A 15,555-nucleotide genomic window follows, 5' to 3' on the forward strand; every position below is an offset into this window, starting at 1 on the left:
CTCCCTCGTTTCAACCTCAGCTGGCCCTGTGCTTAGGCCAAGGTCTTTCAGGCTTTTGCCTGCTGAGGTGGGCCTCTCAGGCACAGGCGGCCTTCCAGTAGAGGCAGGGGGCAGCCGGATTTAGAAGCAGGCTAGGAGGGCTCCTCTCCCGGTCTCTTCAACATCTTTGTTAAAGAACGAGGAACATTCTTGTTCCCCGTCTGCAAAAGAAAACAAAAAAGCCGGTTAATATCAGAATTAACTTCAAACCATACAAACGGTAAAAGAGTTCAACCGGTGCTTACCCCATCATCTTTGGCCGCCAGTTGGGCCCTTTTCTTCTCTAACTGATCCTTCCGGGTCTGTGCAGCAGATTTAGCAGGCGTCTTTTTAGGAGGCACTATCTCTAATCCTTTCTCTTCAAAGAAGAAAATCAAAGTCAAAACCCATTCAGGTATGATACAGACGGCATAAAGTGCCGGTTATCATTCAACATACGTCTGCTAAACTTGTGCTAAGGCCGCAGGCGGAAAGGAACGCCTCGTCCTTTAGCCAGTCCGGATAAGGGACCCAATTCTTAGGGACAATGACTTCTGTCCCATCATGCAAAGGCAAGGAGATCTTCTTGAAGAGCCCCGTCTCCATTATTTGTGTCCAAGCCTCTTCCAATACTCTAGGAAGGGCGCATTTCTTTCCAAGGAGAGCCGGGTGTGTATTGTAGCGACGTAGCCGGTGGTTTTGACGAAGCGATGGGGAAGAAACCAGGTAAAACTTGCTCATCCAGCTGCTCCATTTTGACGGCTTGTCAAGCGTCATCATGTATTCCGGATGCGTGGTCAATGTATACCACGCATTCCAGCCGTCTGGGGAACGGCTGAGGTAGTGCATATGTACAAACGCCTACCAGCTAGGCGTTATGTCCTGCATCTCGCAGGCGGCTATATATCCTAGTATATTCACCCAAGAGTTGGGTGTTAACAGCCAAACGCCAAGGTCGTAACCCCTTAAAATGTCTTTTATTGTATCATGGAGGGGGAACCAGAGGCCAGCTTTGAATGCCGCCTCATAGCAGCCGAAATAATCATCGGCTTGATCAAGGTCATCATCCCAGACGACGGTTGCCTCTACAAGCGGCACAATAATCTCCCATCCTACCCTAACCGGGCGCTTTTGTAAATATCCGGGTGAGGTGGCATTTAGAGTGACCACATCCCTGGCGGTCATGTGCGCCTCTGCAAGGTTATTGATGGAGGGCCATTTATTTGCCTTCTCATCCTCTTGGGGGGCATCCGTTTCCATAATAGACTCTGTAGAGTCTGATTACTGGACGGTCTCTTCGCCGCCTGTATCCTCGGAATCGTCCAAGATATCATCTCCGAGCGTGCTAGGTACGCCTGGCTGGTCATAAGGTACAAAGTCAGCCGGAGCTTTGGCTGAGCCGTCTGACTGGTATCTTGGGTCTACAGCCGTTCGTCTTGTCCGAGCCATTCTGTCCTCCACATGAACAGAGACGGTCGAATTCGCAGAAGAGAAAGGGTGGTCCAAACACCCCCAGACGGCATCCCCAGTCCTAAACTCAGTCGTATCCGGTGACCGGCTGACAACTGTCCTAGGCCGTGTCGTGTGTGTGTTGGGTGAGTCCATTATTCTTTACAAGCTACACAACCGAAAAAACTCAAAAAAAGTTGCAAAGGGTAGAGACGGTACCTTGAAGATGCTTTGAGTGAGGAGAAAGTAGGGTATCCGGATCAGCAGCCGAAAATCTTTTTGTTGCTTGCTAGATACCCAGACGGTAGCCCGGATGTACCCTCTTCAAGAGCAACTGAAAATTGTTGAGCAACCCAATTGTTTCTCCGAAATCTTGCTTGATGATACCCTAGACGGTAGACCGGTTGTGGGTGTATTGAAAGCAAATAGAACCAGTCCAAAGACCCCCAGACGGTTGGCCAGCTATGGGTGGATTGAAAGATAGGGATGACAAAATACCCTCAAGCGGTTTTAACAAGTTCTAAACAAAGAGCACTCAGACGGTGACCGGATGAGTGAGTAAAAGGAAGACGGTTGTGTATGAAATAGTAGCCGGTATCAGAGCTTTCTCTCTTTCTCTTAGGAAAATTTCTCAAAATAAGCAAAGTGTGAAAATAAGAGGAGGGGGGTCTCTACTTATAGAGAACCCTAGAAGGCGAACCGTCACCTTCCCAATTCGAATTAAAAAAAAAAAGAGAGAGAGAGATAGAAGGAGACGAAACGTCACCTTCTCAGAGCATGACACCTGTCATAGGTGCCACGTGGCAAGCCATGTCACACCTATGAGGGGCAAATGTTTAGGGCAAAAATACCCTATCCACATGGACAAATCATGTGCTAACACGTGTCAACATTAGAGAGGTTCTGATAGAACCAATCCTCTAGTGACACGTGGCACTCTAACCTATGAAAGGAGAACTGATCTCCTCTCACTATAAATAGAGGAAAATCCTCATTTATTACACATTCATAAATACACACAAAAAACCCGAGCAATATTAATTGCAGAATTCTCTCGGAATCCAAGAGAAAAAACCTTTACATTCCGCACTTTAATATATCCGGAAACGTTCTATCTTGATCGTCGGAGGCGGAACTCTACCCAACCGGAGTTTCCGTGGTTTTGCAGGTATAGAAGGTCGACGCGCATTCTTGGAATTGTAACTCTCCTGAGGGACTCCAAAAACCCCGAAACAGAAACCATCAAAGGGGTTTATGGTTTAAAGGTAGTTTACCCGTAAAAAGCATATATAATGAATCTAAAATTAAAGGTATTTACAAAAATTTTAAGAAAACTAATGCTAGTGATTGTGAGATTATTGATGAGTTAATGGTGGTAAATGATGAGTGTCATTTATGACACTATTTTATAGTCATGTTCCTTATATTTTAGGTTAGTTCCTTTAGCTATTTAGTGCTTTAATCTATGTTTTTGGTATTTTGAAATTTCTTTCCTTATTGTGTGTTTTTATAGGTTATTGAGTCATTTTGGATGATAAAAAGATGAACTGAATAAAGGAGTCAATGTCAAATGCAAATGAATATATGCTGAGTTCTTTCGGAGGAACTGGAAGACTGACGCAAACGTAAAGGAACTTATTGGAAGTCCGAGATTTGTCCTGATTTATTGCAACGTGATATTTGGTTACTTGGAGAATAATTCTTGAATATTTACAGCTGGAAGGAAGATATATTTGATAAGAAGAAGATCCTATCATTTAGGAATAGATTTGGCAAAAAGATAGAATTTCCTGGATTCTATCCAACTACTTTCCCTATCTTAGAATATTTTCCATAATTTTAGGGATTTTTACTTAGGGAATAATTCTGTCACGATTCTATAAAACCCTAAAGTTATTCAGCGTTTAAAGCATCCATTCTTCATTCATCTCTCACTTGTGCTCACGTTTAGAAGGAACTGCCTAGAGGAACTCGACATGTCTTTCTCCAAAATCTTTTCTTCTTTACTCTGTAACATGAGTGAGTAATTCTTTAAGATCAGTAGTAGTTAGAGGAGGCCATGTAATCAGTATTTGAGACAAGTTATTTTGGTTTTAATGATGATTAGTTAATGTTTTGGAATATTTTTAAATTACTGTTTTGTTCACATGAATGATGATTTCTTATAAGTGGGTGCGCAACTATTTGTTTGGGTCTGATTTCTATTGCTAAGTAATACTACTAAGTCTGTAATTGCTTGGGAATGTTAATGAAGAGGAGGACGTTCCACTCTATTAATTGAAAAGTAATTCTTGATCAAGGCTAAATCACGTAAGTTTCGGAGTGTTGTGGTTGTCTTGGCTTGATGTTTTCCTAGTTCTCAATGCTATCATCATGTTGAATTCCTTGCTCATAGTATAGGGTTATTTGTTGGTTAGGGTTAGGGAAGGTCGTACTGTAACTAACTGGGGAAAACAGAGGAACTTGTTCCATAAGTCAAGTTGTTCCTTGAATATTAAATTAATGTGTCGATGATTTTACGGAGTTCCATGGCTGGAATTCGATTATCTACTGAGTGTTTTCTCCATTGATTGTTTATTCTTTAGTTAAAACTCCTTTTTTTATTATTCCTTTACTTATTTAAGGTTAGATTTCTCATATCAAAAACCCCCCAAATCGTGTTACTCTTGTGGAACTTGGAACTAATAACTTGTTACTTTAGACTTACTTTCCTCGTGGGATCTACTCTTACTTGCCCTAGCTATTTGTTAAGGTGAATAAGTTTTAATTTTGAGTGCACTTCGACAACACACCAGTAAATTATGGTGGATTGGCTACATCGTTAGTGTGAATGACGAACCAGGAACTAAAAGATTTTAGTTAGAATTTTTTTAAGACTTTTACTTAGAATATATAGTGTTTCGTATTATTGGCAACATGTTAATAAAGAAGGTTTTTTTTTCCTAAAAAAAATGATATTTTATTGATATAATAAGTTATACTTATTGGGATACTTAAAGATTACGAGTAACGGATAGAAGATTTGTCTTGGATGTGGTTTTTTTGCCTTGGAAAAATCAGCACCCTACCTTGTGAATTCGCGTTCAAACTTGGCTCGAGTATGAGTTTTAATTTGCTGAATCACATAGAAACTTTGCTTGATGAAGTGTTCCTTAACATTACACAACGTAATGGGTAAGTCTGTTTTACCATAATTAATAAAAAACGACCTATATACATTATGAATCAAATAATCAATTTATTAATACTAAAAGAAAACATGCTGACATCATCAACCCTCCTCCCTATCCTACTTATCGCTTTCTCATTAAAAAAATTCCCGTCAATTTAATATGTGATGCCATCAATGTTTTTTTTTAATCTACACTTTATATGTATACCTTGGATAATGTCAATATAATTTGTTTGTTAAATACGTTCAATAATATTCTCCTCTTAATATGGCTTCTCCTTATCTCTTCCATCTTCTTGATTTATATTTTATTTTGCGTTATAATTTTTTTTAGTTTTAAAATTTTGTGATACTTTTATATAAACTGGAATCATAGCTTCAGGTTTTTTTTTTTTTTTAATTTATACTATAGTATATATTTTGCAGGTTGTTCGGTTCATTTATGAATACAAGAATGTAGGCATCATCAATTGCTAGAGTTGTTGAGGTATGTTTTGTAAATTTTCTTCGAAATTTTATTTTCCTTTGTTTGGTCGTAAGAAGTTGTAAATATTCTGCTACATGTAAATATTGTCGTGATTATCGAAGCTCAAATATACAAGGAATTAAAATCCCATTTCATAGAAGAGTAGTAACGAAGAAGCAGTATAAGAATTTAGCTTTGATGTAGTTATTAAAGGAATATAAATTTATCATAATTTATTAGTAAATACTGACCTATTTTGATTAAATTTTTACCATGGATTGAATATGATGTTAAATTTATGTAATTTTATTTATGTTTTCCCATGTGCAGTATCAATTAATTTTTATTCAAATTTTTTTTTTATACAGAACCAATTTAATTACTTGAATGTGTACTACGTAGTAATGTAGTATATCTTTCCCCCATTAATGGATACAATTACTTGGCTTGGTCTTAGTGTCTTTCATGCTGGTGTTCAAGGTTCCCTTTCCTTAATTCTTTTTTGTGTTTTGAATTTTAAAATTAATTCATATATATATATATATATTTTGAATTTTAAAATTAATTCATATATATGTATAGGGTCGAGATCCAGTGAGAACCACCCTCTATGTGAGAAACCAATCCCTTATGTGAGGACAAATCTCAGCCATTAGATTGTATTAAATCCATCAGTTGAGATTAATGTAATTTGCAACATAACAAAACCCACCCAAACCCAACATCACAAATAACCTCTTTCTCTCTCCAGAAAATATTACCCAGCTTATTTCTCTCTCTCCAAAGTTGAAGGAGAAACATCAATGGTCTGAAGCTTCAAGGATCGATCATTTCTCTCTCCTCTTGTTCACTTACACATAATTTTGGTCAGTAATTTTCGAATATCATGCCATTTTCGAATTGAATTGTCTCAATTTAGTATTTTCATCAAAAATTTCGAATTTGATGTTCTAATTACCAAATTTTGGTGTTTTGGAAAATATCGAATTTGAATGCTCTTATTTTGGTTATTTGAGTTTGACATTATGATTTTTGCTAGATTTTTTGAGTTGAGTGCTCTCAATTTAGGATTTTCATTATAAATTTACTATTGCATTTACTTTTACGTTAATTAAAGCTAATTTTCGTGAAATTTTCTATTGAATATTCTTAATTTGTAAAATTTTTGTTAATTTTTGAGTTGATTAATTTTTGTTATGAATTCTGTAATTGTGTTGAAATTAAAACTTGGTTTAAAATGGGTTATTGGTGCATTTTTATGATACTTATGAAAATCCAGATAGTGCATACAAGGTGTTTGATAAAATGTTCATTAGCTTTTAGCTTTTCATCTTGGTCAAACAGCCAAAAAAGTGTTTGGTAAATGACTTTTTTGCTAGCTGAAAAGCCGGATTTTTCGTCAAAAATAAAAAAGCTAGTCTTATTGAATAATTTTGGTTTTTCACCTTTGAAATTACATTTTGATCCATACCTTTCACTAGTAATTAATAATTATACTACCTTCGTTAAGTATTATTTACAACTTTGGGGTATTATTTGTGAGATATAAAATATTCCAAAGTTGCAACTAATATTTAACGGAAGTAGTAGTAATGTTAATAATTAATAATTAATAGTAATTGTAGGCGTCATTCGAAGCGCACCTACCTAAGCATGTTGTGAATATACTTGGCACTCATAGGAAGTGGGATTGACATACGATTAGAGACATGATTAAGGACAAAGCAAAGTAGGGAGTCGCCAACAAGTTTTTAAGGTACTTGTAAATCGTCCACGGATCATTATAAGGCAATCACGATAAAGGGACAACGATAGGTAACACCGTGAAGGTTACACGCCATTCATAATCCATGAGATTACTAACTCCATATGGTTCGGAACCACGAAAGGAGGATTGGGGATGATGGTACGAAGTGAGTCACGAAGTCACATTCGCCCGTATTGGCCTCTACTTGATTCTTATAGTGAAAAGTATTCTTGCGATCTCAAAGGCACAAAAACAAAGATTTAATTTGTTCCAAACTAAAATTAGGCTAAATTGGTTGAATATTAATGCAACACATAATTCTAAATATCGTGATCACTTGATTAAACAATAAGATTAAAAAGGAACCTAAGTCGGTAGTCCAAATTATCTTATTAGGCGTTATATTCAATTACATATTCCCATTAAACATGCAATATGGTGATCAATAAACATAATAAAATCATCATTAACATTGAAAGCAATTTAGCCATGATAACTTTAGTCAAATCAAATCATAATAATAACCCTAATCATGATATTAGCAATATAAAATAAAAGTAAGTAATTGAGTAAATAAATTACTCACGTTCCACGCTTCTTTAAATTGCTACATCATGAATAAAACGTTAGTAACTTCAAAGAATAATAAATCAAATTAAAATTAAATTAAATTAAAGTAAAGTTAATTTGGTCAAAACCCTCAATCGGTTCTACCTTTCACGCCTTGGTTTACGTATGGAAATTCGAATGTTGTATGGACTCATTGGAGTGCTTAGGGAAGGAATGGTGTAATTAGGAGAATAGGTTTAAGGCTTAGAATGTGAAAGAGAGAGAGAGATGAGAATGTGTGTTGGTGCCCCGAAATTGGTGAAATCAGCTTCGTATTTATAGAAAAAATATGACGGGTGAAGCACGGAACCCTAAAATTAAAGCGCCGCAAAAGAGTTAAACCTAAAAATTGCCATGTCACGGCAGAATTGCCGTGGCGCGGAAAATGTTGCCGTGTTGCGGCATTTTGGTTTTTTGGAAAATCGTCTAGGTTCATTTTTATCTTTAAATTTGTATTAAGCATGTGATAAATTAGGTTCCGTTTCAAAGCTACGGACTTATTTCAGGCTTAGGGTTTTTTTATTTATTAATTGGATTTAATTAATAAATAACACGAAATGAATTAAAAAGAGTTTGGGCTGAGTTTGAATAAATGTTTGGACTGATTTGTGGATTGAATATATTAAGTTGTCTTTGATTGAATGTGGATTTTAAAGCACTTGCAAGATTAAATACTCGACCCGACCAATAATGGCGGTGAAAGGTTGTTCTTCATCGGGTTTGGTTTTGTGGAGACCATTTTAGGTGTCTACAGTAATGATTAATAATTAATAGTAATAATTAGTAATTAGTAATTAGTAATTAGTAATTAGTAATTAGTAATTAGTAATTAGTAATTAGTAATTAGTAATTAGTAATTAGTAATTAGTAATTAGTAATTAGTAATTAGTAATTAGTAATTAGTAATTAGTAATTAGTAATTAGTAATTAATAATTAATAATTAAAATTGACAATAAGTAATTAGTTGATAATATCAGGTTGCGAGCGGTCCCAATATCAGGTTTGGGTTAGACTATGAATGGTAAGACTTACCATTGTGTTCTTTGCTACTGGTATGGTGTTTCCTTGTTCTTCGTTTCGACTTGTGTTCTGCTTGTTCAAGGGTTTTTGATGGGGATATTTATGGGGATCATACAGTGTCTTGTGTTGGGTTGGTGGGTATTAAATATCGGCACAACATTGTTCGTGATACCCTTGTTGATATTTGTTTTTGCTCTGGGATTTCTGCAAGAAAGGAGGTTAACTGGAGGGAACGACGGGGTTCTTTGACTAGAAGATGTGTTGCTTTATTCCTGGGATAGAGGCCTTGATGTATGTGTTGACTTGACGGGGTCTTTTCCTTTGACACAATCTGGGTTATCTGACTTCGTTCCTGGTCGTGTTGTGTCGGCTGCGGCTAAGCGGAAGCGAAACAAGTATGGGGCGCGTTGCAGGGCTATTGGCTATGGTTTTCTTCATTTCTCTTTTTCTTCTTTGGGGGAATTAGGGAAGGATGTTGTTGCGTTACTGAAGCGGGTTCGGGTGTTCTCTAGGACTCAGGATATTGGTGCTCGTGCAGCTGCTCACATCTTCAACAGGATCGGGTTTGCTATAGCTAGAGGGGTGGGGGGCCCACTAATTTCTTGTAAATCGATTGACTTTGTAAATAATAATAATAATAATAATAATAATAATAATAATAATAATAATAATAATAATTGATAATTAATTTTCATAATTTTTTATTATTATTATTATTATTATTATTATTACTACTACTACTACTACTATTATTATTATTATTATTATTATTATTATTATTTTAAAAATTGTGTATATTTCAAAGATATAAATTATACCAATACCTTTAAAGGTCCCTTTTGTATAAATAGACAGCAAACAACAACCAAGTTTACGTAACATATGGGTTTATTGAGAGTCGACAGTGAAACAACCAACATGAAAAGCCAATATAAACAGGGTTGGACCAAGTAAGACAAACATCTAATAGTTAATTGATATACAAGGCCATAACATTTTAGTATTACGCATTTATCAAATGTCCAACAAGGTTAAAATAGTAAAATTCTCCCTCAGTTTTTTTTTTTTTTTTAAATGCATCAATTTGACTGATACATTTTCCAGGACGTAACTTTAACCATTAAGATCTTTAATTGTCTATTAGTAAAAATTGTAACAGCAGGTAATCCTTTTCGCTTTGCCTTTAAGAAAAGTTTAACCATTAATATCTTTAATATCTTTAATTCTTAACTTAAATTAAAACTTGTAACAGCAGGTAATCCTTTTCGCTTTGCCTTTAAGAAAAGTTTAACCATTAAAACATTTTCCAAGACGTAACTTTAACCATTAATATCTTTAATTCTTAAATTAAATTAAAACTTGCGCAGTCTGTCTCTTTGCTCCCCTGTCTCAAAGATCTTTTCTTAAATTAAAACTTATCTTTTATAAAACTTTCCATATTTAAAAAGCTTGCCAAGTTTTGCCACACTTCTAATCGAGAAATTAAAACTTATCTTTTATAAAACTTGGCAAGCTTTCTAATCGACCACTTGGGCTGATAAGCTTCAACCTTTCTCTATTTTCTTTTTCTTTCCCTATGTCTTGCTCTTTTTACTTAGCTTTTTCTTTGAATTTTGCAAAAGTACTGAGCTTCGGCTCGGAATATTTTTTTTTTATGATGTTTGATGATACTCACACTGCTCTTTGCCCCCCTGTCTCTTTTGTTCACACTGCTCTAGCCATTTTCGCACTCCGAAATGGGCTGCAGGCTGGAAAGTTCCTTGACTTTTTAAAGCATTTTCTTAATTTAATGATGAAAATTTTCTTATCAGATAAAGGAAACAGCAGGTAATCCTTTTCTCTTTGCCTTTAAGAAAAGTTTTTGACGGCCTCATGAGTTATGATTGTTAAAACTGGAATGCTCACAGAAAGTAATGATTTTTTAAATGAGAATCAACTTTAGTAAGCCATAATTAGAGCCATAGAGGTGGCAAGCATGTCTGTTCCAGTGTAGGCACTGTGTTTTGGGGCATATTTTGGTGATCTACTCGCCTGGTTTAATTTTGGCCCGGGTCATATTCGGTTTTCATTAAGTAGCTTATTATGATTGGTCATCAATGATAAACCTACTAATTTTCAGCTCGCGTTGGGTCAATTTTTGTTCGAGCCATGACTTTTGGATATTATTTTAGATTGGGTCAAATATTCAGATCATGCTATTCGGTAGGGGTCATTGTTTAGAGCTATCAAAAATTGATATTTTGACAACAATTTAATCATGTTTTATTTGCTTGTGGTTTGCAGTATCATGAGGAGCAGAATTTACAGGCAGTACTGAGCAGGGCGCAGAGAGCTCAAGATAAGCTGAGAACAATGAGGAGTCGTCGGAGCTGCACCCTTTAGATTAGATTCAAAGAGGAAACTGAGTCCGGATCTAGATTTAGTAGTAATTATGTAATCTGATCTTCAGAGATCAATAATGTAGTGTTAGTTGTTCTTTTAGGTTATATTATACCCAAAGCAAAACAACCTACCTTTCTCTTCTGTTGTCATTTTTAAAATGCTGTAAATATTTTCTGTTTTTTAGCAATTAGTTGCAGAATTTGTATATGGATTTCATCCTCTCCTTAATGTATCGCAAACTTAACAGGAGAATCTGTCAGATAGAAATTCGAGTCAAATTTTGAAAAAAGTTGCTAATTCTCATTATGCGTTCTGAATATAGGTTCATATTGATCAGTCTAGTTCAATTTTGGTTGACACCAAATGCAAGTTAAATAACTTGGAAACACAACCAGTGTATGTTTTGCTAGCATTCACCAGGACCATTCTAGCTAATGTTAGCTCTGTTAGCAATTGGCATGAATTGAATTGATTTAAACGAGCTTAGGAAACCGAGATGCAACCGCAAATGTTGCCTCAATTTCTCCTAACCAAGAGCATTGCCTTCCATTGTGTAAACTTAAAGTATCAATACACATGCTTGATAAATTAAGGATATATACTTGTTTCGATTCTTTGTGGGCATAGTTAGAGGATCTGGTTAAGAAGTATATAAAATGTTCTAATTATGGTAAAAAAAAAACACATCTGGTCCCTGTCTTTGCATCACTAATCATAAACCATGATTGTTATCTAGGACTGCTAATATTTTTATCAGAACAGACCATTGCAGCTACTTTTTCTCATGAACAACAATATTAAAGGTAGCTTGTACATTGTACTCTTGTACATGATTTTACAAGACAAAAAAAAAAATCACATCTTGGTCCATATTTGCAAGACTTCATACCCAACCACAAACAATGATCAACATTCAACAGTGTATGGGAAAATGTGTAATCTTTTCATAAAAACATAATTTTGTTTATAGCATTTGGGTTCCTAATATTGCTTATGAACATGTAAGGTTACAGCAATTTCTATCTCTAGGAAGCCTTAATCCTGAGAGGATTGGCGGAAAGAGAGTGGCATATGTCCCTGACCAAACCACACTTCTCAAAAACTTGACCCAAAATTACAAAGGGATAATTGTCATTCAAATTCAAATAATACCTCTACTTGTGAATGAATCCTCATAAGCCGAACAATGGATGAGGTGAAGCGAGCAAGAGCATTGCACTCGTCATGTGTTTTGGCCCCTGACACAGCCCCATAGATAATCAACTTCTTGAGGTTAGGGCATCTTTCTAGAAGTCCAGACAACCACTCAATGAAGAGATCATTGATTACCGTCCACCCCAATTCCAACACAGCTACATTCTCCAAACAAGATGATCCTGGCAAACCATAGTGAAGCACGGAGTCTCTTTCATAGCTTAGGGAGAGATGTTTCAGTCGAGGAAAGCAAACAGAAACAGCCTCCAAATCCACAACTTCATCTTCATCATCAAATACTCCACCCCAGAGTCTAAGATATCTCAATCTCGGTGACTTTGAGATTATATGATAAAACTTTGGCCACATAATTGTGAAGTTGCTTGCATCAACAACTTCAAGATTTTCAGTATTCTCACCAATATCAAAATGCAAAACACTAACATCGTCAATCCTAAGAATCCTCAACCCACCTTTTCCAACAAGCAAAAACATTTCAAGGGTACAATCCTTCAAATGCAGTTTCTCAATATGATCACCCTCTAATATAACCTTGTCCATACTAATAGCGTCCATATAGACATCTTTCAACGAAGTACTATAGAGCTCTAGCGTTGTATGATTATCAGATATGGCAATATCAGGATTAATAAGCTTTAACACCTCAAGCTTAGGACAAATATTGAGGAGAAAACTCAAGTCCAGTGCTGAGATGCTAACACTAGTCAATAACAATGACCTCAATTGAGGAAACCTCTGATAACTAGGCTCTACACCAATGATAGAGTTATGAGCTAATGCCAAAACCTCTAGCTTATGCCGTCCACATTTTTCTAAAATGTTCACACTTGGAATTGTCCTCACATTATAGTATAGCTCGCGCAAAGAGTCTCGTGTATACAACAGCCAAGCAACCACAGGCGCAGCTGAGAACTCGTCGACATCATCCATAAGGATCGAGAGGCGTTGAAGTCCTCTTGTTTGGAATATAGTTTGAGTGATCAAAATTTCCAATCTATATTGTGGGAAATCATGGTACAAAGGCCAATCACTCGAGTCGAACAAGAGAGAATGAAGGTGATTCCTCCAAGCCTCACGCCATTTTCGGCATGAAGTAGATGCAATCACCACATCTCTGGCAGCCCCAAGTTGGGACAATATGTTACCAATAACTTCAACTGGGAGATTATCCATACATCCACACAAACAACCCAAAAGTCCAACCTCAATACAATCTGTCTCCGTGCAACCTAGATTAAACCCAACAACTTTAAAATCTAGTGTAGGATTTATGAGAATCAGGGTTTCAAATTTGCCCCATCAAAAAGCAAAAAAATTGAAAATTTAAGATACCCAGAAACAAAAATTGATAAAATCACTTAAAGAGTGTAACTAAAAGACGAAATTACTGCGAATTATGGTACAATTTAGCAATTTTAGAAGCAATTGAATCAAGTTGTTCCCCAACTGAAGCATAAATTATGAAAAAAAAAAATTACGTAGTATAAAAGGAAACTTTTGAGATGATATTTGAAAGAGAACTTACCGTTTGATGTAGATGTCAACCCAGTGGAGTATAGTGTATATCAATTCAACTATTCAGTAGTCTGCGCTGCGGCTGCAATATGGGGCGTTGGCGTGCTCTTCCTATTTTTCAACCTTTCGGGTAAGCATAGCAAGATTAGCGTTTGACGGTGGTCCCCAAAAGTGAAATACTAACCGGGGAAAACAAGTTTATCTCCTAGGAAAATTTTATCATTTACAACCGGTAAAAGTACTCATTTTTGCGGTTTACAAGTCACCAAACATTTTAAACTACGACTAATATCCGATTTTCGGCTACTTTTACCATAATTTTACATCATTAATCATTTATTGATATAAAAAATAACCCCAACCAATATACTAGTTTGGAATCATTTATTGATATTATGAAAGTCTTGCAAAAATAAACGCAAAAGACAATGTTACTGGAGATGCAAGTGAGTCGTTCATTGATGCTATAGAAGATATGGATTAAGAGATTGATAAGCAACCATTGAATTTCGAGAGCGATGAAGAAGATGATGTGAATTCTACTCATTCAGACACTTATTTTTCTACAAGTCAATCCGGAAAACGCACCGTGAAAATAGAGGATAATCATTCAACTCCTTCAAAAATGGCAAAAGTGAAGGCTTCTATGACTCATTCCTCCGCAGGTGATTCTACTACTCAATCCGAAAAACGTTGTATATAGGCGAAAGAGGCTAAGGTAAAAGGAAAGAACAAGGTAGATTTGAAGAGTTTGTGTATGAATGGTGATGATGATTTGGTGGCCTCCCTTCATGATGTTTCCAGCAAATTTGGGAAGATATTTGAAGATATCAATGTTAATCTCGGGACTATAGCTAGTGCATGGTCTAAAGCAAAAGATAGGGAGCAAAAGATGGATGAAAAAGTGAACAAGGTTTTGGACGAGGTGATGAAGTTGGATGGCATTTCTCCATCTGAATCTTCAGAGGTTACTACAATTCTCAAGGCCGAAGAACATAAACTCCGCATCTTCTATCAAGCGCCAACTAATATGAAGAAAAAATATGCAATAGATTTTGATTTTTTTTTTTTTGGAATGCAAGAATTTCAATGCTTTTGTAATCAATAATTTATGTTACTTTGCCTATATTTAGCATATGACATTGTATTGTAATTTGTGTTGCACATTGCATAAATTGTAGCAAAAAATAGCAAAGACAACAAAAAAATAAAAGGAAAACTATTTGTTTCCAAGTTATCTATGCCAAACAAGAGGAAACGAATTGCTTGTAATCATTTACGTTTCCGATACCAAACAACTAGTAAAGGTAACACTATTGGTCGTTTTGTATAGATATTGGAAATGGAGTTGAAAAAAAAAAACCAAATAAGTAGAAGAAAATGAATCATTTAATCGTTTTCTTTTCATTTGTTTGGTTTAAACATAGAATAAAATCACTTAAACCTAACTCTCTTTATTTTTGTTTGAAGGGACTTTACTGCACCCTCTCTCTTTCTCCTCCATTGAAGCACATACTCTTCTCCATTGAAGCCGCTTCTGAGCTTTCCCCACTCCTTTGAAGCACATACTCTTCTCCATTAATAATTTCTTTTTTATATAATCGAGTATCAATTTCACAATCTAGGGTTTATCGTTAAATCTAATTCTTAGTATAGTCAGTTTAGGGTTCTTCTAAGGTAGATTATTGAACATTTGGTTATAATTACTGAACTTATGAATTAACTATAACGATCGATTTTGTTGCTGGAATCTTGCTATGTGCAATGTACGCTGATATATTCTTAAGCGTGAAGAATTTAATGTGATTTTTGAAGCTTAATTTGTTAATTAAGTCAAATTAAGTTGTTAATGTGTTGCAAGTTGTTGTTTATAATCTGTATTGTAGGCCAAAACTATGAAAATGGACCTCTTCTCCCTAAGCCGGGATAGGGACGGGCTTGCATAAATGTCATTGTTAATT

At 35.6% G+C, this 15,555-nt stretch overlaps 1 protein-coding gene across 1 annotated transcript; it reads right to left on the minus strand.

Annotated features, from left to right (window-relative positions):
- Nucleotides 1-11,586: 11,586 nt before the first annotated feature.
- LOC110726367 (F-box/LRR-repeat protein At1g67190-like) lies at nucleotides 11,587-13,762 on the minus strand. The gene is made up of 2 exons (XM_021905840.1): nucleotides 13,605-13,762; nucleotides 11,587-13,308 (listed from the first exon to the last, which is right to left on the minus strand). The coding sequence occupies exon 2, from the start codon at nucleotides 13,250-13,252 to the stop codon at nucleotides 11,996-11,998; it is 1,257 nt and encodes a 418-aa protein (XP_021761532.1). The 5' UTR covers nucleotides 13,253-13,308; nucleotides 13,605-13,762; the 3' UTR covers nucleotides 11,587-11,995.
- Nucleotides 13,763-15,555: the final 1,793 nt, after the last annotated feature.

The sequence above is a fragment of the Chenopodium quinoa genome, unplaced genomic scaffold (assembly GCF_001683475.1).
Source record: "Chenopodium quinoa cultivar QQ74 unplaced genomic scaffold, ASM168347v1, whole genome shotgun sequence".
Classification (NCBI taxonomy): Eukaryota; Viridiplantae; Streptophyta; class Magnoliopsida; order Caryophyllales; family Amaranthaceae; genus Chenopodium; species Chenopodium quinoa.